The sequence below is a fragment of the Manis javanica genome, chromosome 3 (genome assembly GCF_040802235.1).
Source record: "Manis javanica isolate MJ-LG chromosome 3, MJ_LKY, whole genome shotgun sequence".
NCBI lineage: Eukaryota > Metazoa > Chordata > Mammalia > Pholidota > Manidae > Manis > Manis javanica.
Genome location: NC_133158.1, coordinates 32,186,350 through 32,212,345, shown reverse-complemented (window position 1 = coordinate 32,212,345; position 25,996 = coordinate 32,186,350). Strand labels below are relative to the sequence as shown.

The 25,996-nt window shown below is 40.5% G+C and overlaps 1 protein-coding gene across 10 annotated transcripts in view; it reads left to right on the top strand.

Moving 5' to 3' along the window:
- TAMM41 (TAM41 mitochondrial translocator assembly and maintenance homolog) overlaps positions 1 to 25,996 on the top strand; it is a 46,162-nt gene that overhangs the window by 5,792 nt on the left and 14,374 nt on the right. For 6 of the 10 annotated variants that reach the window (XR_012129028.1, XR_012129029.1, XM_037000327.1 and 3 more), the window contains 2 exons: positions 6,217 to 6,367; positions 19,551 to 19,696. Coding sequence is in view for 6 of the 10 variants with exons in the window: in XM_037000327.1 (XP_036856222.1) it covers positions 6,217 to 6,367; positions 19,551 to 19,696 (297 nt within the window). In the remaining 4 variants the exon portion in view is untranslated. Of the gene's footprint in view, positions 1 to 3,601; positions 3,751 to 6,216; positions 6,368 to 19,550; positions 19,697 to 23,112; positions 23,262 to 25,996 lie in introns of those variants that run through there. The other 4 variants (XR_012129030.1, XR_005056483.2, XM_037000328.1 and 1 more) reach the window with 3 other exon arrangements.

Below are 25,996 nucleotides of genomic sequence, written 5' to 3'. Positions count from 1 at the left end.
TGTCCAACTCGGTCAGGCTCAGCATGAGTATGTTTGGCTGGGGAGGCTGGCAGAGGAAATGCCCAGTGCCCCAGTGGTGCCTCTATCAGCGACGCAGGTCACCTTCTCTCCTAGAATGTACCATGGGGCACTGTTTATTCCAGCAGTGCTGAGACAATGCCCGGCACACAGGAAGCATTCAGCCCATGTTTGTTGAATAAATAAACGAACCAGGTAGTCATTCCAAGGAGGATGGATTCTGTCCCCTTCATCATCATCCCCTGGTGCATGGAGAAAACCCTGTCATAACATTCTTGGAGCATTTGGGACACTGCTAGAGGAGGCTGTAGGGGTAGGCTTCTCCCTGTGTTTGAATAGAAACAGGAAACAGGAAAAAAGTGGAGAGGACTCGAACTTTTGGCATGTCTTTGCAAATATCACATTTCTTCTTTTTTGCAGATAGTGTTTCCTGAGAAGGGGTCTTTATGAACTGTGTGAAATAGTCACAGTTGCTAATTTCACAGCAAGGAAAAAATTTCTCTGTGCTGTCAGAGGGTCTCAGGCCCCAAAGGAGGGTACATGGATCGTTCTCAAATGTGCCCCCTAAGGGTGACTATGCTGTTTCTCCTTTTGTCAGTTATGGAAAAAATGAGAGATGTATACAGTCTTAGCTTGCTTAGTTGTGTCATGAAAATCTCTGTTGGTATACCTGGGCAGACGTTTGCCTTGTTTCTTGGCTTAAAATGTAACAGCATAGCTCATTAAAACACTCAGAAACACTTGATCAGGGCAGTAGGTACATAGGCATATCCATATGTAAAAACTTGTCAAATTGTACCCATTAGACTTGTGTACTTCAATCTATGTAATTTTTGCTTGAGTAAAAACATTTTTTTTAATTCAGAAGCAATAGGCTTACTGAAATAGTTTCACATCTATATAGGTGAATTTCTCATTTCTAGGCTGGATAACTAGTAAAGCCCATAATTGAGCAAATAAGTATAATTGAAAATTTGTGAATATTTGTTTTTTCCAAGGTTTTTTTCAGCAAAATATGTAGCTTTATAGGAAGAGTAATGAACATGGATCATAAGCCTGGGGTCATACTCATTCCTGTCACTTATGGCTGTTTATGCAAACTTGAGCAATTTGTTTTACCTTTCTGAACCTCAGTTAATTTTTCTGTAGAATGGGAATAACAATACTTGCCCTGTCTACTTGACGAATTACTGAAGAGCGGAAGCGGAATGGCTGTGCTGAGAAAGAACAGAGATGCTTTAGGATCAGAGGAATGCAGGGTTTGGCTCCCAGCTGTAGCAACCCGAGCCACGTGGCCCTCCAGCACCCACTGAATCTCGCAGAGCCTCCGAACTTCCTTATCTGGGGGTGAGGCTGATGACACTAGCTCAACAGGCACTTGAGAAAGGCCTAGATCTCAAATGCCTGGTCCTAAGCAGAAACGCAGGAAATTATCTTTCTCTTCTCTTTGCCCTTGCCTCTCTGAGAATTATTCTGAGATAAAATGAGATATTGAATGTGGAAATGTGTTATTCCTTATGCTATGCTTTGTGCTTGAAATATTTCAAGTTTTTTTTAAAGAGGCTTTAGAAAACTGAAACACCATGAAATCTCAGAATGTAAGCACTGGAAATGACCTCAGATTTCATCTATATGTCATATATCCTGATAAAATAAAAACAGTGATTCAAGACAAGCTGTACTTAATATTATGTAAAACGGCATTTTGTCAGCTAACTTGGAGAAGAAAATGTTATTGATCACAATGGCCAGCCCTCAGATTATTAAGCTTCTAACACAAGAAAATTAAGCTATTTTAAAAATCAGTTGCAGGTGTTGAACATAACAAATCATAGACATAAAAATCATAAGTATGCAAATTAACTTTTCCACCCACTCCTGTCCCCAGTTTCTCTCTCAAGTGGAAATCTCTTGTCACCCAGAGAATTCTCAGGGGTAACCATCTTTAAACATGCTTTCTTGACCTCTAGGTGGCAGCAAATATTAATCAAACTTGAACAAATCTCATTGAAAAGAAAGGGTTGGTAGTATTTTGGACCAAAAAAGTGGATTCATGTCTTAAGAAAGAATGAGTGTGAATTCTTTGTTTTTACATGTTTTAAAGAAGGAGTACTTTAAATTTTATTGTCTAAAGCACTAAATTATTTTCCATATTGAAAATAGAATTTCTCAATCACTAGCAATTTAAGCCTTTAAAAGGAATACACAGAAGGTGTATGGAACTCTCTGTACTTCCCATCAATTTCTCTGTGAATCTAAAACTACTCTAAAAACATAAGTTCATTAATTAGAAATAAAAACAAATATACAGGAGACCTTGCGTTAAAAGATGAACATTTCCGAAAAAAGTTGTCTACAAATTAAATTTCTATCATACTTTACCATTAAGTGACCTCATCATTGAGGAGAGAACCCATTTTTATTTCTAGTGCAGCCTTAAGTTTTTGAGTCATTTACCAAGTAAAGAACCATAACGTTAAAGTATTTAATAGAACCTTGTAGCCAGTCCTTTTTTAAGTCAAGAGATCTCTAAAGTAATATTAGTAGTCATTTCCCCAATCAGTTTAACACAAGTCTAGATTTTTTTTGTATTTCATACGGTTTTTAGTGTATAGATAACTTGGCTTGAAAATCTAAAGCATTCTTACTGACATACAACAGGGTTTTGCCACCTTATTAGGAGGATTTTAATTTATTTCCATGTATTTGTTGCAATATGTTTTTCTCTTTTATTTGCTGGTATTACAGCTTTTTTTTATAATAGCTTTATTGGTATATAATTCACACATCATACAACTCAATCATTTAATGTGTACAATTCAGTGGTTTTTAATATGTTCACAGTTTGGCAACCATCACCATCTAGTAGCTTTATTGATGTACTTATTGTGGATGGAAAAATCATGGCAGTGTGAAACATCCCTGAATGGGAGTTGGAAGTCTGGCATACTAGTCTTGGCTCTGCCCAACTGGGAGCAAATCTCTGAGCCTCCAGCCTTTGAAATGCAAAGTTTAAGCCAATTGTTTCCTTATTCAGAAGACAACTAAGCTTCTCTGTGCATGCCAAAGGAATGGAAAATATAATACCACATCGCTTATCCTAGAAGAGCCCACAGTCCCACAGATAGATTAATAAGGTTTCATCCAGCTTGAATGTTCAGTGTTTCTTCTTGGTCCCCAAGCAATGACCACTTAGAAAAATTAGCCTTTCTGGGCTTTTGGTATGGAAAACACTGCTGTGGAAAGTGCTATTTGGTTAACGGGTCAGTATTTGAACACTAGGTAGGGCTGTGTTCTTTGTGACTAGAACCTCACTTTTTGCTATTCAAGGAGTGTCTCAATGTGACTGTATTAGAGAGGAGACTACATGTGACTTTCTCTTTTTTTTCCATCTTGAAAGGTACTCACAAATCTCTTGAGTTGGGCCTTTGAAAGTCCCTTCAAGTATTGCCCCTTGCTCTCTCCAGTAAAGATTTTCCCCTTGGCAGTAGTGCTAATGCTATCTGTGCGGTTGAGGTCGGGGCACTCCCAGTAAGATACAAACAGCTATTCAGAAATCTGAGGACTTTCTTTTTTTTCCCAGGCCTCTCTGGCAGTGTCTCAAGAGTTCACTGGCTTTTCACTTTGAACAGCAAGTAACAGGGCTGCTGAGACAAGTTGCTAGTTCACCTTACACTGGAGAACCAGATCAGCACAATAGCAGAGTCTTCTGAGTTGATGTTTTTCCTTTGAGTAAGGATGCTTTTATTTTTATTCTCTTAACCTTATAAATAGCAAACAGAATGCTTTTTAACAAACTAAGTAGAACTGCTTTTCTTGGAGAACAAGTATATTTCATTGGATAGAAAAATTTTCCAAACTTTTTTTTTCACCTTTGATGTGTTAGTATCTCAAAATAGCTTCTATTTCCATTGAGTTTCTGTAAAAGCCACTGAGAAAAAAAAAAAAATGAAGAATAATTGCACATGACCTGGTGAATGAGGATGAAGATTAGGAAATTGGAAAAAAAGAGTCTTTCCAGGGTTGTGGAAAGAGCTCTGGATGAATCAGGGACTTAGGTGCCTGACCCATATGCCTCTAAACTTCCTGTGGGGTAATCTTTTAACCCTCAGTTTCTCCATCAGTAAGATGAGGTTGCCCTCCAAGATCCGTAATTCTATACGGAATACAATGTTTGGGAAAATGTTTGAAGGACTGAACATAGGAGTTATTTTAGAATCTTAACATTTGTTTTAATAATCTCTCAAGATAGGAAGTTAACCAGAACAGATCCCTAACTGAATGCATGAGAATAATTTAAAATATTTAGAGCTAGATTTGCCAAGGTTAAGGGTGTTACCCTGATTTTTGCCATGGACTCATTATGCAACCTTGGGCAAGTCATGCTACTGGGCTGCTCCTTGGTTTTACTTTCTGCAGATGATGGCAATAATGCTAAACTCACCCTGGTACTGCAAGGCTTAATTAAGGGCTATTAAGTCCTTGTAATTACAAGGGAGGAGGTGGTAGTATTGAATAAATTGACTTACCTAGGATCTGCGAGATTTTTTATCTTACCAATATTCCCTTAGAAAAAAAGCAGGGACAGAAGGTAAAAGATAGCATTTAGGTTCTTAAGCCAGATTTACAAGGTAGTTATGTTTTATAATACTGTTTTTTATAATTAATTTTTTTAAAAAAGAAGAAATTCTACTTTAAGATATACGTCATTCTCCTTCCTTCTGAATAAAATTTAGTGTTTCTCATGGTGTATGTCTTTTATATGCCATCTTAATTTTGTCAGAAATTAGGTCTATTTGACAAAAGCAACTTAAGCCCTGTTTTCTGGAATAGGAGGAAAATTTGGTGTCTAGATGATTTAGAAACGGTGGATGCATTTCAGATATTTGGGAGTTCGTATTAGGGACTTGTGGATGTTTCTTAGTTTAGAAAATGAGTCAGAACTGGCATGATGGTTTAAGAAGATTATGGTGGGAGCATTAATTGGCACAATCACTCTGAAGAGCAAGTTGGCAGTTCTGCTTCTAAGTATGTACTTTAGAGCAGTGGATCTCAAAATGTGGTCCCTGGACCAGCAGCTTCAGCATTACTTGGGAATATGTTAGAAATGTACATTTTCATGCCTCACCCAGGCCTACTGAATCAGAAACTCTGGGGGAGGGGCCCAGTATGTGATTTTGATGCACACTAAAGGTGAGACCCTCTGGCCAAGGAAAACTCGCATTGTGCACCAAGAAACACATGAAGAAGCTCATCCGGCTAAGGGTTCATATGTGATACCTCATTTAATCTTCCCAGCAACCTATGAGCTTGATTCTGTTATTCACCGCATTTTACTGATAAGAATTATGCCAGCAGTCACAGAGCTAGTAAGAAATGGAGCTGGGACTTGAACACAGTCTTAACTACAGTGTGATTTTTAAAACTGAGACTCTCAGAACAGACTGGAGCAATTTGTATTTTAATGGCTTGGGGAGAGTCAAAGAGCAGCTTCTGCTGTGTGTTCCAGAGGAAAATCCTTTTTATCAAGGCGTTCACTAGTACATTAGGCACCTTTACATTTATGATCTCATTCAATATTTGTAACAGTTCTTTGATGCACATCTATTATCCCCATTTTATAGATGAGGACTTAAGCAATTTGCCCAAATTCACATAGCTAGAAAGTACCTGGACTTGAGCCCATACCTATCCCCAGAGCCCATGCTCTTTCTACTGTAGCAAATTTTCTTTCCTTTTTCCTTAAGACCGAAATCAGTTCAAAATAGAGCATGAACTGCCCAGGTTATGTATGGTTAAGAACAGAGGTGAGTCCTAAATAAGGAAGTTAAATGGCTTTGTCCATTATAAAATTAGGTGAAAAACAATGAGATTATATAAAATAAAAAAATACTAAATTTTCCAAAGGACACTTATTCCCTTTGTACTGACTGAAAACCCATGGAGCATTTCCTTGTTGAAGAGAAATATTTACTTTGTTTTCTTTCCTATGTCATGATCTCTCTGATTTTGTCATAAAATAGGAAGCTCTGGGGTTGCTTATTAGAATAATAATTATTTTGTGTCAACTGCCCTAATCTAAGATCTTGAGGGCTAAGAGCTTGGGACAGTTCCAGTGCATGTATAAACCCGTAGCTTAAGCAATACTTCACTTCCAGAATTTTTCTTCTGAATATTCTGTTTCTTCTGGATTTTCAGGTGAAAATTGTTGCAATGAATGAGAATGTCAGTCTTAGGTCAGCCCTTGATAAAAATCTGAAGAGTGCTGTGACCACTGCTTTCCTCATGCTCCCCGAGAGCTTTTCGGAAGAGGACCTCTTTATAGAGATTGCTGGACTCTCCTATTCAGGTTAGTAGATTTGGTGCCCATAATCTGCAAGAATTCTTGTTTGAAGACCTTGCAACAAACGTCCTGCTCCTCAGTCTGCCCTGCACCCACAGCAGCCTTAGTTCTGAATCCCGTCGCTTCCTTTGGAGGTTACTGCCAGAATGCCATCCTTTGCCTCTGTGCCCCTGAGGTCTTTTCCTCTCCATATCTGCACACACATTACTCCAGGGTAATCTTTTTGTTACTATTAATTTTTATTTCAAACTTCCAAAAAAGTTTCAACAGTAATTATAATACAGAAAACTACTATATACCCTGTCCCCAGATTTACCAGTTTGACATTTCACTATGTCTGTTGTGTCATTCTCTCTGTATCAGTGGTTTTCTAACTTTAGTGTGCATCAGAATCCCCTGCAGGATTCATTCAAACAGACCACTGAGCCTACCCCTAGGTAACAGATTTAGTAGATCCAAGATGGGGACTGTCTTGCCAATGGGTTTCAGCCCTGGGCAAACTCGCTATGGATTCAATGTGACCAAAGAAATTGACAGCAGAACATTCTTTGGGGTGAAAAGGTTTATTACCCGGCTTGTTCTCCGGTGGTAGGTCGAGCACTAGCGTCTCTGTCTCCACTTAGAGCACTGGACCAAGCTCTCTATATAGCACAATAATAACTTATTGCCTAAAGGTGTGGAAACGGTAGCCTAGCAACAGGCCACTTATGTCATCAGGTGGTTTAAGTTCAGTGAGGATCCTGGCCATAGGAACCCCAACTTCCCCACAGACCTAAGAATTTGTATTTCTAGTAAGTTCCCTGGTGAAACTGCCGCTCCTCCAGGAACACCACTTTTAGATCCGCTGCTTGCTCTGTGTATATAAATAAACTGTTATGTATTTTTTTTCTGAACTATTCAACTAAGTCACACATATCCCTTTTTAGGCCCAATACTTCCATATATGTGTCCTACATAACCATAGTACAGTTGTCAAATTCAGAAAATTTAACACCAATACTTCTATCAAATTGATGATCCATTTTCCAAATGTCAGTAGTCCCAGTAATGTCCTTTAGGGTGTTTTCTTCCTTCAAGGATCATATGTTGTATTTAGATGCGTGTCTCTTTTATCTTTTAATCTGGAATGCTTCCTCAGGCTTTCTTTGTCTTACATGACGTTCACATTTTCAAAGTTTTCCGACCAGTAATGCTTAAACCCCAACAAGCAGTATTTTCTCCCTTCTAAGCTATCTATGGGAAGACGTTTGTAAGTCATGCAAATATCCTGCTTCTTATAAACCTTTTCCTCCTAGATTGAGCATGCATCAATGATTCTTGCTTGAACCGATGTTTACTTTGATGGTTGCAACTTCACTTCTTCCACATTAAGGCAAAGCTTTCCCTTCTTCCCAATTCATTTATTTATCAAAGTATTCACTTCCTTTCCCTTTCCCCTTAAACCAGTTGTTTCTCAGAGATGTCGGGCTCCTTCAAAGGGCAAGGGGGAAGCTGAGGGAGCAGAGCCTGGGCCTTTCAACCGAGCTGCAGCCAGAGGAGAGCCACACTCACCTGTTTAATGTGTAATGGCTCCCTGTAAAATTTCATTTACAAAAAAATAGTCTTCCACTTAAAAAAAGCGTTTGAAAACCACTGCCTTAAATAAATATCTTTCCAAACTTTTAAGGGTGAGTCAAAGAACTCTAAGCTCAAGATATCGTACAAGCAGTTTGCTCATTTTCTGAATCCCTGTTCAGATTTCATGGACGTGTAATGCCAAAGGGGACCTTAAAGGTCTTGTTCTTCAGTGTTTTTCCCAAGATGGAACTAGCATGCCTACAGCTGGGAAAGGAGGGGAAACAACCTCAGTTTGGCTGCTTGAGGTTGCATCTGTACCTTTCAACAAAAGGTGGAGGGGCAAAGAGTGGTGGCTCTGTGCCCGAATGAGTGTACCTGCACGCAACATGTGGGGCAGGGTTGTCACTTTACTAGAGTAATTCCCAACCCGTGCTCCCCTGTGAAAAAAGCCAGACCAGAAGCCTTTCATGAGGGGCTGCCTCTATGGAAGAAGCTGCTCCCAACTTTGCCCACAACCACAGTCAGTCCGACCTTTTGTCCCATCAGCGCCAGCATAGTATTAGGCAGATTCTAGGAGTTCCTATGAATTCTGGACATTGACTGAAGAATTTTATCGAATGACATGACTGCTTTCACCAATTTGCAGGCTTTAAATTAGCATTCAAACTGTTACCAGTCTTCAGCTGATTTTTGCTTTGTGTCCTGGAAGGGCTATGTTTTATACTGGTTTCTCCTGTTCTGTGAGACATATACAAGGTGTTCAGTAAATACTTGTGGACTCAAAACAGTATCAGCCTCTGTTTTGCTTCTTGTACAGTATTTATTAAGGGCTGCCATAGAGCAGCACTCTGCCAGATGCAGATAGGAAGATGGGCAGGTGGGTCCATGGGTAGGGGGGTAGACACATCAGTCATTAACTCCATCATCGAATCTTCACACAACCCTATTTACTGAACAAATACTTACTGTGTGCCTTCCATGTGCCACATGCTGTGTTAGGCCCTAGGTGAACACTAGTGAGCACACGGGAGTAAACCCCTGGAGTTTATGTTATTTTAGGGAGAGACAGACAATAAAGAAGCAATAAGGTAATTTCAGATAAGGGTAAGTGTTATGAAGAGAAGAAAATAAGTCAGGATGAGTATAGGGTCATCTTTAGAGTGGAGAGCCCGGGAAGGTTCCCTAGGGTGGTAAGAGTGGAGCTTAGATGTAAACAGTGACAAGGAGCAGCCTTGGAGGTTAGGAGAAGGGCCGGCAGAGAAGGAGTTGCTTACTGAGGACCAGGTTCAAGCCTTGGTTGTGCCTGATTCCAGTTTTCTCAGGTTCTAGTTTCTCCCATTTCTCTTCTTGTCTCCTCTTGTTTACTTGCCATTGTATTATTTATTGCTTAACCCAGATTTGGATCTGAGAATTTGGCCAAATTACTCATTTCAGTGGGACTGGCTTCTTCTTATTGTCAAAACTTAGGACACAGTACTGGGCACATCCTCTCCAGAGGGAAGCGGTTCCAACTCTGCATAGTCTCTCGCTTATGAATGAGACATTTTCCTAAGTCTTCTATGAGCCAGTTGTTTAGGACTGCAAACTATTTTCCCATTGAAACAATATTATATCTGATGGTTGTTCCTAAGCCAGGACACAGTATAATGAAAGATTACCTTGTCTTTAATGTAATGGAATTAGAGTAAAATGGTGAGGATAAGGAAGGATCTAGGCCCTGAAGGTAGATATCTTTCATAGGTATGAGACTTGCTCCAGACAATGAGTTGAAAGGCAAGCTTTTCCTAGGCTTCTGAGAACCCAGTATCCTTGAACTGATCAGATTCTATCCTTCTGGCAAACTTCCCAAACCTCCCAAGCCCTCAGAACATTCCAAACTTCAGATTATCCCCAGATCTCATTTTTATTTACAACTTTGGGATTTATTTCCCACATGTTTCCAGTTGAGAGATAATTTGCTGTCCCTGATGTGTGAAGTTCAGTCTTTCTCCTTAGAAGGGGCAGGAAGAGAAACAGCATCTTTCGATGTTGCTGGACGAGTTCCTGCCAATGATTGTGGCAGAGACAAGATCTATCAGTATTACTAGTAGTAATTATAACCCCTTACATTCTATAGAGCACTTTAGGATCACTTTGACTGCCCTGGGGTCAACACTGATGGCAATCTGGTTGGAAATGATGATGAGAAAGGAGTGGGTAGAAGATGAGAGCCTGCAAGATTGGGGAGGAGAAATCTCTGATCCTTCAGCTATTCTTGTAAGTCAGCACTTAAGCAGACAGAAAAGGAAAACCAAAGGAATTTAAAGGGTCACCTTGAACTTTCATATGTAAGTACAAACCATTAAAATGGCTAATTTTAGGTAATAATCCTGATGTAACATTTATCAAGTGACTCAGCATCCCATACCTTACAAAGAATTAAAGCTATAATTTCTTCTGTAAGGAACTTCACATTAATAAACATGTGGTCACAGTGAGTCAGTGGTAGACTAAAAACAACACATGGGGAAAAGGCAGAAGGGTGTGAAATAACAGCTTGTTTAGGGAAGCAGGAGTAGGTTCACATGAATGAAGTCCATGGCTTGTGGCAGGAGAAAACAGCATTTATTATTGCGTGCCAGGAAAAAGAGTCAATACTTTTGGTCTGATAACTGGTTTAATTCTCACAAAATCCCTTTGATTTGGGTACTCTATTATTGCCCCACTTTAAACATGAGAAAAACAAGGCTCAAATCTGTCTAAGGTCTGTTGTCTGGTAGGTTAGTAGGTGGTAGAGCTGGAATTTTAGCCTCACTCTTAACCTCACTTTAATTTCTTTGCCCCTCTGGTATTTTGGAGATGAGGTTAGACTCAGACTAGGTTGGGCTGGGCTTGGCATTGAGTGTAAAATTAAGAGAGATTGGAATTTGACAACTCGTACACAACTAGGAGCTGCAGAAGGTTTCAAGCATTGCAAGATGGTCTGAGATTTGTTGCTGTGGAAAGATAATTTTGCCAGCACTGTATAGGGGGGAGAGAGACTAAAAATGGGAAAGTTTTATTCATTCAGCAAGTAATTAAGAGTCTCTTATGCCAGGCACTCTCCTAAACCCTGGGGGTGAAGGAAGTAGACAGGGCAGGCAGAGTCCCTGCACTCAGAGGGCTTTCATTCCAGTTGAAAAGTCAGACAGCAAACACATGATGGCGCTAGAACGAGGGAGGAAGGTGAAATTACTTGAATGTAAACAAGGAAGGCCTCTAGAGGAGGTGACCTGCAAGCTGAGCACCAGCAGACAGAGGCCCCACGAGAAGAGCACAGAGGAGAGCCGACCAGGCAGAGAGGGGCCTGCTGGGAGTGTGGTGGGGACAGTGTCTGCGTTTGGCTGCACCTCCCCCCCCCCGTGTCCTTAGCCTCTGGAACACAGCGGTGGCATGTGGCAGGCTCTTTGTATAATTGTTGGGTGGATGGACAGAAAGGCCAGCCAGCATGAATGATGATGAGGGGTTGAACAAGAGCTGTGCCTCAGTGAAGTGAGCAGCCCCACAGGAAAATAATCCATGTTAAACCCTCAATTTCTTAAAGTCACTATCCTATTTTGTAGCTTGCTTTTTTTTTAATTGAAGTATCATTGATATACAACCTTATGTTGGTTTCATATACGCAGCACAGTGCTTCAGCATTTACCCATACTGTCAAGTCCTCACCCCCTCCAGTGCAGTCACTGTCCATCAACATAGTAAGATGTTATAGAATCATTAACTGGATTCTCTGTGCTGTACTACCATCCCCATGACCAGCCCATACTGTGACTGCAAATTATTGTGTGCCTTCATCCCCTTCCCCCTCTAATCCCTTCTCAGTGTCTGGGAGTCTACTACTATTTTGTTCCTTTGTTTTGCTTTGTTCTTATGCTCCACAAATAAGTGAAATCACTTGGTATTTGTCTTTCTCCACCTGGCTTACTTCACTGAGCATAATACCCTCTAGCTCCATCCATGTTGTTGCAAATGGTAGGATTTCTTTTCTTTTTATGGCTAAATAGTACTCCATTGTGTATATATACCACGTCTTCTTTATCCATTCATCTACTGATGGACACTTAGGTTGCTTCCATGTCTTGGCTATTGTAAATAGTGCTGTTATAAACATAGGGGTGCATTTGTCTTTTTGAATCTGGGCTCGTGCATTCTCAGGGTAAATTCCTAGGAGTGGAATTCCTGGGTCAAATGGTATTTCTATTTTTAGTTTTTTAAGGAACCTCCATATTGTTGTCCACAATGGTTGCACCAATTTACATTCCCATCAACAGTGCAGGAGGGTTCCCATTTCTCTGCATCCTCGCTTGCTTTTTTTAAAAAAAAAACATAATATTGCTTCATAGGAGGCAGTATTAGGGAAGCATTTAAAAATTGGAGCTCTAGAGCCAGGCACCTGGGTTCAAATCTTAGCTGTATCCAAGTTGACCTTGGGCAAGTTTCTTATCCCCTTTTGAGTCAGTTTCTTTTCTAAAGAACATTTTTGTACAGATTAAATAAAATCATACATGTAAAGCATAGCATAGTGACTGGTACATAGTAAATGTTCAATAAATGTTAGCCATTATTATTTTAGATAGGTGTTTGCTTGTATTAACGTGGCTGCTTGGTAAAATAGACAACAGAAAGGGAAAGAACATTGTCAGACCTGAGTTTGAATACTAGCTTTATAGAGGTGTTAGGATCTTTCTGAGCCCATCTCATAAAAAGGTTTTCAATGAATAATGTACAGGCATATCGCATCTTCCTGCACGTTGCTTTGCTACACTTCGCAGATGCTGTGTTTTCTACAACTTGAAGGTTTGTGGCAGCCCTGCTGCCTCTATCAGCACCATTTTTCCAACAGCATTTGCTCACTTCAAGACTCTGTATCACATTTTGGGAATTCTCACAGTATTTCAGACTCTTTCATTATTAGTTAAGGTGATCTGTGATCCATGATTATCACTCACTGAAAGCTCAGGTTAAAATGTTAGCATTTTTAGCTATAAAGGATTTTTTAATTAAGGTATGTACATTGTTTTTTTAGACACAATGCTATTCCACACTTAATAGACTACACTGTAGTGTAAACATAACGTATATGCACTGGGAAATGGAAATACTCATTTGGCTTGCTTTTTGCCGATACTCGCTTCATTGCAGTGGTCTAGAATTCACTCCATAGCATCTGAGGTGTGCCTGTATATAAAAGCCCTCAGCATCAGACCTCATTGATAGCTGATGCTCAGAAAATGTCTGCTATTATCATTCATAATTATTAGTATGTATTACTGTTGGTTACATAGGTTTTTCTCAGGCTGAGACAGCATTATTTGCTCAATCATTCAGTGACTGATGGACACTCAGGTTAGTTCCAGTCATCACTGTCTTATTATGACATTGCTGTGAATCATTCTGGACAAATTGCTGAGGCTTGGAGAAGTGGTTTAACTTCCTCAGACAGGTCCTCCAAAGTGGAATTATATTGTCATTTATAAGAATGACAAAACTTGTTGCATGTTGACAAATAATGCCATTCAGAATTAGAACATGTAGATCAGGTGGATTTATTTGGCCCTTTACAGTCCTTAAGGGATGAAAAACACCTTAAGCACTCTCATGTAAGGGAGAGAATGGGTTTCTTTCAATGCTGAAGTCTGAACACAAGCTCAGCTATTTCTAGGAATAAGACAAAACAGGGAGGTTTCCAGTTGACTGTTTCTTGGAGAAAAAAATTAGAATTGGGTGCCAGTGCTCTAAAATGTGAGTAAACATCCCCATATCTGGATCCTTATAAAAGCCAGCAAAGAAACTTTTTTCTCTGGAGTGAGAGCTGTTAAGATTTATTCCATGACAGTCATACCATCTGAAACCTTACGAGCAGTGTCTGGATGACTTGCATAATGGGGATTGACTATTTTAGTTTTTTGGAAGCATTTATTTCTCTATGCTTGGCAAGCATGAGCTTTTGCTAAAGCCTCAGTTGGAACTCTTGGTACTCAGTCAGTTGCTAACTTCAGGGAATGTGACACTCCTGAAGGGATATAAATCAACAATAATGTCTAATGTTTACAGATTACTTACTGTGTATCAGGTATTGTTCTAAATGTTTACATGTATTAATGCATTTAATCCCTGAAATTTATTAACTTGTTATTATTATTGCTTCCATTTTACATTTGAGGATATTGAAGCCCAGAAAAGTTAAGTAGCTTGTTCTGGGTCATGTAGTTTGCAAGTGCCGAGCAAGGATTTGATCATAGGCAGTCTGGTTCTAGAATCCTCACTTTAACCCTTCACTGTTCTACAAAAGGTCTGTCATGGCAGGTGTCATTCCTGGTTCACACCTGGGACACTTCCCCCAAAGACACCACTGCCTGTCATTTTGATGTGCTTGTTTCCTTCAAAGCACTTTCCACTATTTGAAATGCTGTTGTCTGGTTGGTCTGTCTCTTTGGTCTTTGTTCCACCACTAGAGTGCAGAGGACAGAAATTTTTGTCTTGTTTTGCTCACTTTACCCCAGTGCTGAAATAGTACCTGACATATACCAGGTGCTCAGTAAATAGTGAATGAATGGATGAATGCTGTGATACTGGTTCCTTCCTGAACCACTATTGTAAATCTGATTCCTCCTCATCCCTCCCCACTCTCATCCATTCTATTTTCTCTGAAGTGTGGAAAAGAAAAAGTGATTTCAATTATATCACCAAGTGCATCAGCTGTTTATTCTTATCTCATTCTCTTCCACATGTGAGTTAGTGCAATTTGCTGTCCTTCCTGAAGCCATAGAGATATTTTGAGATCAGTTCTGAAGGTGTGTTCAACTGCCTCCTTGAAATACTGAACACAAAGCCTTAGTCATTTTTGTTAAAATAAGTATTATTTTGTCTATATGCAAAAGAAAGAAGTTGGACCCTTAACTCACAACATACAGAGAATTAACTCAAAATGGATTGTGGTTTTAAGAGCTAAATGTAAGAGCTAAAACTATAAAAAACTCCAGAAGAGGAACTCTGGGTTAGGCAGTGGTGTCTTAGATATAATGGGAGAAAAAATTTACAAAGGAACCAGTATCCAGAATATGTAAAAAGTTCTTAGAATTCAAAAGAAGACGACCCAGTGTAGAAATGGGCAAAAGATTTGAATAGGCTTTTTTTTCCCAAGGAAAGTATGCAAATGGTAGATAAGCATATGAGAAGGTGCTGAACATCACTAATCATTAGGGAAATGTCAATCAAAACCACAGAGATACCACTTCACTCCCACTGTGATGGCTGTAATCAAAAAGACAAGCAAGAACAGGTACTAACAAGGATGTGGAAAAATTGAAACCCTCATACACTGCTGGTGGGACTGTAAAATCTACAACCATTTTGGAAAAACAGTTTGGTAGTTCCTCAAAATATTAAATATAGAGTTACCATATGACCCAGCAATTCTACTCCTACCCAGGAGAAACAAGAACATATGTCCACACGAAACACTCATATGCAAATGTTTATAGAAGCATTATTCGTAACAAATAGATAAAAGTGGAAACAACCCAAATGTCCATCAACTGAGGGGTGGATAAGTAAAAGATAGTATATCCTTCCAATGGAATATTATTCAGCCATAAAGAGGAATAAGTACCAATACATGCTGTAAAATGATGAACTTTAAAAACATGCTAGGTCACAAAAGATTATTTGTTGTACAATTCCATTTATATAAAATGTCCAGAATAGGCAGATCTCTAGAGACAGAAAGTAGATTAGTCTTTGCCTAGGGCTGGGGGTGGAAGGGGAGAGGGAGAGGGAGACTGATTGCTAATGGGTTACAGGGTTTCTTTTTTAAGGAGGCTAAAATGTTCTAAAATTAGGTGATTGCATAACCCTATAAATTTCCAAAAAACGTTGAGTTGTATACTTTACAAGGGTGAATTGTATGGCATGTGAATTAGATCTCCACAAAAGCTGTTAAGGAATGTCTGTTATTTTGCCATATCAGCACCTAGTTTGGGCTGCTGTCCTTCAACAGTGCAACATAAGTAATACCCACTTCTGTAGCCTGCCCTGAGATGCTCTGTTTTCATGTTGCCTGCTGCCTGAGACAGGGTGCACATCTTTATATCTCCAGTGTATGGCATAGCTTCTGGTACACATCAGCTGCCCAGATATTTATTGAACTGAAATGACAACAGTATTGCAGTCATTTAAAGAGGGAAAGAGTTAGCCAGTCATTATCTTCAAAGACTCAGGGCCTCCTCTACCCACATCCTTTGCCCATCCCATATACATATCAGAACAACAATAATATCTGCTTCACTATTGACATCCTCTAATACCTGAACTCGTTTAAAAGCAAACTTTTGAGGTTATTATGATTGTTGCAGCCATTTTGCTGAAAAGGAAACTGACTCATTAATCTCCAGTCACCCTGGGGCATTACTAGACTTGAAAGCCAGGGCTTTCCACTGTACTGTGCAGCTCCTCACATCCCTATGTTCATTGTTCATCGTAAGGCTCCTGACCCATGGGGGTAAGCGGGAATCCCAGAGCAGGCTAGCTGCAGACAGCTCACAGGCCTCTGAGTTTGCCTCATTTCAGAGACACCGAGAAATCACCCTTTGGTTGCCCATTGCGTTAGACTGCTGGTTCTCTGGCTTGAGCAGTCAAGAGTTAAACCCATCAAAGGAGGCATAAAATAAAAGTCAGCAGTTTTTCTCCGTCCCTGTGTTTTGTTGCAAGCCTATCTCTGGAGGTAAGAAAAGTAGATTCTTATGACCAGATGCTGGTTCATGCTGTGGCCACAATTTTATTCATTTTGTTGTGAAGAAACAGGTAATCAGCCCATTTGTTGCTCTTCCCCAGGGCTGAGCTAGTTCTGCTGCACAGCAGTTAGAGAAATTTAATTCTGTGGACATTTATGGATATGCCTTCCATGTGCCAGGCAGTACGCAAGGAGCTGGGGATACAGAGGTGAAAAAGCCAAGGCTTTATTCTCAGAGCATCCATGGTAGTTTCCAGGTCCTTTAATCTTGGCATGTGTTGTTCTTTGGGGAGGATTTGGATGAGTTTCCCTTTATATTTTGGTAAAAAACAGTCCATCTCTCAGAAAGTTACTATCTAAAATATAAGAACTTTTTGTTTGTCAAATGTGTAGAATGAGAAGAAATGACACAGATATTTAGAACTCAGTAGTGATACAAGCTGATCATTCACTTCAGAGCAGCCATGGTGAATTCAGAGTGTGCTGACTTCTCATCCCTTGAAAGATTAATAGGATCCATTTACAGGCTCTGAGTAAAAGCCTACGGACTTACATAATTGAGCATTAACCCAGCTCTGCATTCATGGTGGCCAAGTCATCACATCTATGCATCCTTTGCATTTATTTTAAAATGGTAACAATAAGACTTCAACATTACAGGAATGAGGGACACGGAAGATGATCACAGAGTAAAACTAGTCTCTTAAAATGTCACTGTCCTATCCTGAGAGGTGGCTGGTGACCTTTGCACCTCAGTCTCCTCATCTGGGAAACTGGGAGTAATTAGTACCTTCTACACGAGGCTTGCCAGGAGTAAATTCAAGATAGCAAATGTAAAGCACACACACAAGCCTACAATGTATGTGTGTCTTATCAGAGCAGAAGGAACCATTTTTAGATAGTCCTTGTCTTGCGTTTCCTGGTTTTTCTACAGTTGTTTTCTTGTACTTTTGCATCCTGGTTTCTTACTGTACATTATTATATGATTATTTTCTATCTCTCTGCACCTGATTGCTAATTTTTAATGGGTGTGCACTGTTACGTGGTGAGGTGTGGTATGCTCTTGTAGCTTATTCATTCCCTTGTTAGTGAACACTTGGATTGCTTCCAGTATTTCATTATAAATAGTGCTTCAATGAGCAGTTGTATGTATGTAGTATATTCACTTATTTGCTGGGAATTCTAGGTTAGTTCATCTCTGTGTTTTTGTTGCCCTCATGCTAAATGGGGAAAGAATAATATCTACCTGAGAGGATAGCTGTGTGGATTAAATGAAGTAAAATACAGTGGAGTATTTGGATAGTGCCTAGCACTTACCAGATGTCAGTAAACGTTACCTCTTAACCTCTATTTGGGTTTGTTTCTTAAGGCTCCATCTCCAGAGATGGGGTTTCTTCATTTCCTGCTTTCCACCAGGATTTTAAGCAGTTTATGATGTCAGTGGCATTATGTGAAAGGACCAATTTCACTGCACACTCAAGAGCAGTCAGCCAGGGTTTAACTCTGTAATTCTCTTTCCTCTTAGTAGAAAGTAAGAAAAGTAAGTTCGTCCATATTTGGGCAGCATGTTATGACCACTGCTCACTTCTGCCCCCTGCCCCTAACCGTCAGACCTCATGTCACAAAGGTTGGGTTTTAGAGGCTGTTAGTAAGTCTGTTTTCCTGAAACCTGCAGTCCCCAGATGATTCCCACCAACTAACTGGTTATTTGAAGCTTAAAAACCCAGCCAATTTTATTCTTTACTAAAGTAACATATGATCGGGTATCTTTATTTTTTCCAAAAAACCCCAACAGTTTGCTCTAGGAAAATCTGTTGTGGCAATAGTAATTTCAGTGATCCCTTCTCCTACCCACCTGACCCCCTTCCTCGTACTCCCCCAAGAAAAGAAATCAGCCTGGGTAACTGTATGTCCTCGTTTGCCCAGTTTATACTTGTCCTGATGTGCTTACTCATAGTATCCCCTTCACCCTCAAAAGTGACCAAGTTTGAGTGACAAATTATATTGTCACCTTGTCCCAGGAAATTCTTTATTAGCTGAGGTATCTGTCTATACTTGCCCCCTGGCTACTTCCCTGGACAACTTCCTGTCCAAGCTTTAGCCACACTGCTTTTACCAGGCTCTGCCTGGGAGGTCCTCACATGTGCCCAGACTTCTGAGTGAACCTCAGCCCTGCCACATCTTGCTGATAATTGTCAGTGGCATAGGCAGGGCCCGGCACTTGAAACTTTGTTTAAAAAGTTGCTCTTTCTCCTTTGGAATTATTTATTCAGCAGCTCTGTTCATCCCATAGGCAATGTAACGTGCCTCATTTCTCAGCACTTGAAATTTAAAAAAAATTATGTGCTTTCAAGTTCATCTTAAATGTAAACCTCTGGGACTTTTAACACTCGCTGCTCTTGCCCTTATCGAATGTAATAAGGTTGTTTATATTCATAAAGCACCTCAAAAGCAAACACAGCAAACAAATCCAGGCTGAGTGAGCAGCAGCAAGGACACCTCTAAGGTGGTAACACAGAGCCCCCATATCCAGGATTGGTCACAGGCCAAGATTTGTTCACAAGGTGAGAGCTTGTTACGTACAGAAGCTTCTGCACTGGAAAAATGAAAACAGATTAGCTTCTCAGTGATGATTACCTTTTGTACTTCGTAACTATGTATTAACTGGCACATGGGGCTTTATAATTTGAGAGGCTCTCTTCCCCTAAATAAGTACCTCATTCCTTGGGTAATATATTCATGGTTTTAAGGAGGAAAAGCAAATGATTTGAATGAGGGATGCTGCTATCTTGAACTAGCTCAGGATTGATGTGGGGCTGTAGCTCATAGGTCAGAATGTGAATTCCCAAAGGAAAATTTGTTTTTTTTCTTTGTTTTAACCAGGAGACTTTCGGATGGTAATTGGAGAGGATAAAACAAAAGTGTTGAATATTGTGAAGCCCAACATAGCCCACTTCCGTGAGCTCTATGGCAGCATACTACAGGAGAACCCCCAAGTGGTGTATAAAACCCAGCAAGGCAGACTGGAGGTAAACTGTATGTGGAAAATAACCTATCAAGTTTCTAAGGCAAGAGCTATTTTAAGGGTTAGAGCACTATGACCAGTGAGATAGCATTTGTATTTGTAAAAGTTAAGTTTTGCCTGTAGACCTATGCTTTGATATATTTGGAGTAATGCTTAAAGGTAATGTGAGAGACTGTAATGAGGGGCCACCTTTGGAGAAGAGAATTGGGGGCTGACATGGGAGAGGGAGCCTGTCTCCACCCTGTACAGTTTACCTGCTTACTGTGCATATTAATTACCAATCAAAAATGAATGAAAATAAACTCTCAGTTTACCTTCTTTTCATCCTCAATGCCGTTTGCCTCCCCAGAGGGATCTTTACTGACAGTTTGGCATTTAATCTTGGTTTCTTTGGCTGTATTTTTGTATGTATTAGTACATATACACATGTATGAAGAGGTTTGGTCTTTTTTTGTTTGGTTTGGTTTTACATAAATAGACTCATATTTATACATGTTATTCTGAAACTTCTTTTCCCCCACTTGTTAGGTTTATTATGTCTTGGAACTTTCTTTTGACATAGCAAATAAAGCTTTCTGTCAAGGTATTTCTTAAAATAATCTTATTAAGTATTTGAAAATAAAAAGAACTTTTCCTGTGAGAAAAGTAATTTGAAGGTTTAAGATTTTTTTTAAGTTATAGAAACCAATTTTTTTTATCTTCAGCATAAAGAACACTGTATTTTACTTTTTTTATGCTCTTCCAGAAAAGTGGGGCAACTAATATTATATTGAATAAAAACTTGATGTAATTTCTGGAACTGAAAGGGAACTTTAAAAAATAGGAATTATTTTAAATATAAGAAAAAAGCAGAGAGTGACCTCAAATGCCCACCACTTAGTTAAATAGATTTTGCGAGGTTTATTCAGATTGAAATTTTTTGTTCTTAATTTTCACTTTTCTCAAAGTAATCCATGCACATGGTTCAGAAACCAAATGGTACCTCAAAGTTTATGACAAAAAGTAGCAGTTCCCTCTGTTCACCTTCTTACTTCTCAGCACTGCTTCCCAGAGGCACTGCTTCCCTCTCCTTAGCTGATTCTTCTGATATTTATCTCCATACTTCTAAATAATAATATTTGACTATTGTCAATTTTTCAGTTTTGTACTTTGTCATCTACCTGTGGAAGATGAGGGTTTTTTTCACTCTCTTATGCCACCCCCATGAACAAGACACACACACTCCACTTTCCACTTCATTCCCTCTTGCCCCACACATAGTTATTTCATACTTTTTAGTTAGGTTAATATTCAGTAGTCACTTTATTATGACAACATTTTGTTCGTTGCTGAGACAGACTACTCTAAAATTTCCTTTCCTATAAAACTTTGTTTTTCTTGGAGTTAATAATTATCTTAGTTTTTTCACTTACTTAGTTTTCTTTGTACCTGTCATTAATTCATCCACATACTCTCATATAAATCTGTAAAACCTGCTCCCTTTACAGACAGACACATCAGGTATTTTCTCTGTTTCTTGCTTTTCTTGGGGACATTCTTCCCCTGTGTCCCTTGTTCCTTTCTGGACAAGTTGTTTTCTATGTTTGCTAAACAACTGTTTTCTTTTTCATTATCACCCTGATAATTTCATTTGTCTCTCTCTCCTTTGCTACTTTTTGGTTTTCTTGGTCTCCTGTCTTCCTCATTCATGGTTGCAGTTTAATTTTTTTTTTTTGAAGAACATTATGTTCACTAGGCTCTCCCCTACCCCAAGTCCCCCCCACAAACCCCATTACAGTCACTGTCCATCAGCATAGTAAGATGATGTAGAATCACTACTTGTCTTCTCTGTGTTGCAAAGCCCTCCCCTTTCTCCCACCCCCCACATTATACATGCTAATCATAATACCCCCTTTCTTCTTCCCTACCCTTATCCCTCCCTACCCTTCCTGCAGCTTAATTTTGATGAAGTATATATATACCTCTTAGTACCTTCCTTACGTACATTGTAAGGAAGATAAATTTTTTGAGACCATGTACATCTGAAAATGCTACCCTTGCACTGATTGGTAGTTCAGGCTGGGTATCAAATTCTAGAATGGAAATAATTTTCCCTCAGAATTTTTAAGTCATAGCTTCATGCCATCTAGTTTCTAGTGTTGCATTAAAACATCCAGTGACATTGCCTGTTCCTTGTTTATGGCCTTTTTACCTCTCTCACAGCGTTTAGAATGTTTTCCTTTTTCCAGTATTCTTAAATTTCATGGTGATGTGCCTTTGTCTTTCTTATATGTTCTGTTTTTCATTATTCTTTCATTTCATGAGCCCGTTCAGTCTAGAAATTCATGAGCCCCAATTCTTAGAAATTTTACTATTTCTGTAATAACTTCTTCATGGCCATTTTCTTAGTTTGTTCCTCCAGAATTGCTGTGAGTTGGTTGGTCGGCCTCCTGGTTTGATTTTGTTCTTTCCTATTTTTTTTGAGTTTTTGTTATGCTTTCCAGAATTTGTCAAATTGATCTTGTAGCACTTCTATTGAATTTTTAATTTCCTCTGAATTCTCTTTTTTATAGTGTCCTGTTCTTGTTTTATGAATGCATTATCTTTCCCCATCACCTTATATTTATTAAAATTTTTGAAGTTTTTTCATGTCTACATTGTCTCTTTCTTGCTTTTTCTGTTGATTCACTCTCATCTGTTAGGTTAGAGGCTTTCCTCAAATATTTGGATGTCATTTGTGGCTTGTTTTTAAAGAGCAAGGTACTTTTTAAAAAGGCAGACTGGCAATTCTTTGTGACAGATAGGGCTTGTCAGCTGGTGGGCTTCACACTAGGATTACGGGGCTTTTTTTTAATCAGAGGACCCCAGGTGTCAGTGTCTGTAGAACTTCTCCAGGGAGACATCATCTACTCTTTAATTAGAGGATAGGGGAGGATAATGTGCCTAGCTGCCAACTTTCTAGAAGCTGAGCCAGGGAAAAGGCTGGGAATTTCTTAAACTATGAAGATAAACTTTCCCAAATTCCTCACTATGCCCCATGGAAGCCTACATACTCTAGGTTCTCTTATCCTGATCTATGTTTCTGTTCCTGTGGAAACTTAAAGAATAAGATCAGTGGGCTGACCTACAGTTCTCAGCGCCCTATCTGACCTTGAGGCTGCAACTAATACCCGTGTTCTCCCTCTTCCACTGCCCATTCTAACCTCCCCTCGCCCTCACCTGGACTAGGTGAGGAGGCCTGGACCCTTGTTACTGAGGAGTCTGAGACCCTAGTTACCATGCCCATCTCGAGCTGGGGCTACTGCACTTTGCATTTACCATCACAGTTGGTCATGGGGTACTCAGAGATGTGTGTCAGCTGCCCTACCTCCTGATGATCAGGGTCCATTACTTCTGCCCGTTCAGTGACTCATTTCTTTGTCTGCTGGACTTTTGGCACAGGATTCTAACCCGATGAGGTGGCAGTCATAGCCTTAAGTTTAATGTTGATGTGTACTGTGTCCTATTGGAGAAGCATTCCTCCTCGGGGAACTAGGACCTCTTGACACACAGTCCTAACATTATGGAGATGGGAATCACAGATTTCCCAGGTGAGTCACTGCTAGTGATGGGAAGCAGGGCCATTTCCCCTTCCACCCCTTGGTCCCCAGGCCCATGTATTCTGCCAGTTGGGAACATAGTACTATACAATAGGACGTGTACTGCACCCCATTCTCAGAGGGTGTCATCTCCAAGCTGATGCCTCATGTGTTGTTCATTATTCTGCCATAGGGTTTTTCAGTAGTGGCACTATTGACATTTTAAGCTGGATAATTCTTTGTTGTGGGAGTCAAAAAGTCCCTCCCTACTGCCTTACTAGCTGGCTGGCAGCTTTGGTGCCTTATGTGGTAGAAACAGTAGAGCTGTGGTCCTGGGCCCATTGTGGCATCTCTTCACCTCCTTTGTGCTAACATGGGTCCCATGAGTGATGTTACCTGGTATGCATGTTGGTGAATCAAACGTTCTGTAAGCCCTTTTGGCTGGGTTCTGGGGGCAGGAAAGGCAAACCCATGCTCAGACTGTGCGTCACTTCCAGGCAAGATGAATTGTGGCCTCTTCCTAGGTGGAAGGGGTCCAGTCTTGTCAGCTTACCACCAAGTAGCTAGTTAGTCATAAAAGAAGGTCCTGTTTCCAGGATCTCAGCACTGGGCTCTGTTGCTGTCAGGATAGACTTTCAGCAGCAGCAGTGGCCGAGTCAGCCTTGGTGAGTGGATCCCATGACACTGGACCTTGGCAGAGCCTCCATCCCTGCCACCGTGGCTACTCCTTTATGCGCCACCATGCAGCACTTGGATGGCAGAGCTAGTGAGTCAACCCACTTAATCATTCCTTTGGTTGGTACTCTCCAATGGACATTAACATATAATACAAACATCTTCACACTTGGAGCCCACACTCATGGGCCCATTCACCTGCCTCTTCCCCCATGCCTCTTCAGTCTTCTCCAAAAGCCAGTCACAAGGGAGCCTCCATGTGGCCATGTGCATGAGCCGGTGGACAGATGCAACAGTATGTGCTGGTTCAGCAGTGCACAGTGTGTGGTTCGGGGTCTGGGTTTCCTGTCTGTGCAGCTCACTTGTGCCCCTCTTGCCTTGCTCGTGTCCAGTGCTGTGTACGTTGGTCTCACAGTGGATTGCTGGGGAACCTGCCAGACCGTATGACTTGGAGAATCCGAGAAATCCCAGCTTACAATGGGCATTTCTTGATGCATGGTCATTTGATGTCCCATGGATAAAAGTCCCATCTCTACCAGGGTCTAGTATCTAGGAGCTGATTTTAAATGTATGGTTTTTCCTGCAGATAGCATGGCCTCACCATTGTGATTATCATATTGGGAGCTCACCATAAGCGTCCTAAGGCTGCTTTTTGCACTGAGGATACCCCTAGTACTGTAGAGTTCACAGGGCTGTGTGGCCAACAGGGCAGTGCCCTGACACTGCTGCCTGGGTCTGTTGCAGAGCTCTTTTCTGCTCTGAGTCCCTCACAGACCTGGCATCCTTTTATGCCACTTGGTGAAAGAGTCTGAGCATTTTTCCCAAGTGTGGAACATGCTGTCTCCAGAACCTGAAGGCGACTGCCAGGCATTGTGCTTCTTCCTCAGTGGTGAGAAGTGCAAGAAGCAATAGGTTTATCTTTATTTTGAAGAGGATATCCCCATGTGCTCCAGACCACTTCTCCCCTAAAAACTGAACTGATGTAGCAGGCTGAAACTTCATAGGGCTTATCTTCTACCCTCTAAAGTGCATACACCAAGGCCTCCAATGTACTACCCCTTACTGCTCCCCAGGTGACAACGTAGTGGCCAACATGGGGTTATTCAGGATATCCATATAGCATGGTTTCCTGTGTATATCGTGAGACAGGGTGGGAGAGTGAACGTAGCCCTAAGGTATACCAGGAGGTATATTCTTGTCTGTACCATAGGAAGGTGAACTGCTTCTAATTCTCCTTCTTAAAAGGTATGGAAAAGAACGCATTTACTAGATCTGTGGCCGATGCAAGCACCTGCAGTTCTGTTGATCTCTAGCAGATTAACCACATCTCGCCCAGCAGATGCAAACAGAGCTTCTGTTCCACTTGGTTGAGTTTGGGGTAATCAATTACAGTCTGCCAGAATACATTCAGATTTTGTTGAAGGCCAGACTAAATGGACATATGATGGGGACCATCAACCTTTTTATTAATCAAGGTTCTCCAGAGAAACAGAACCAATAGGGTATATATAGAGAGAGAGACTTTTTTTTGAAAGGATTAACTCATACAACTGTGGGAGGTAGCAAGTTTGAAATTTGCAGGGCAAGCTGGTAGGCTGGAGACCCAGGAAAGAGTGGGATGTAGTCGTGAGTCCGAGGGCAGTCTGAAGGCAGAATTCCTTCTTCCTTCAGACTTCTTTTAAGGCCTTCAACTGATTGGATGAGGCCCACCCACATTATAGAGGGTATGTGCTTTACTCAGTCTCTTTTGACTTCAGTGTTTATTACATCTAAAAAAAAACCTTTATAGTAAAGACTAATGTTTAACCAAGCAACTGGGTACTAATGCCTAGCCAAGTTGATGCATACAGTTAAACACTACCTGCCTGCATCCTTTAGATCTACAAGCAGCACTAATCTCTGCCATGCCTCCTGGGAAATGGTTTTATTTTTTAATTACTTTTGGCCAGAGGGTGAGAATGGCAGCTTCAGAGGCTTCCACTTGGCCTTCCACACTATGACAGCTCCCAGATGCCATCATAGAGTTTGCTTTCTGGGATCATCCTGGTACCAACTGGGTAAGACTGGGATTA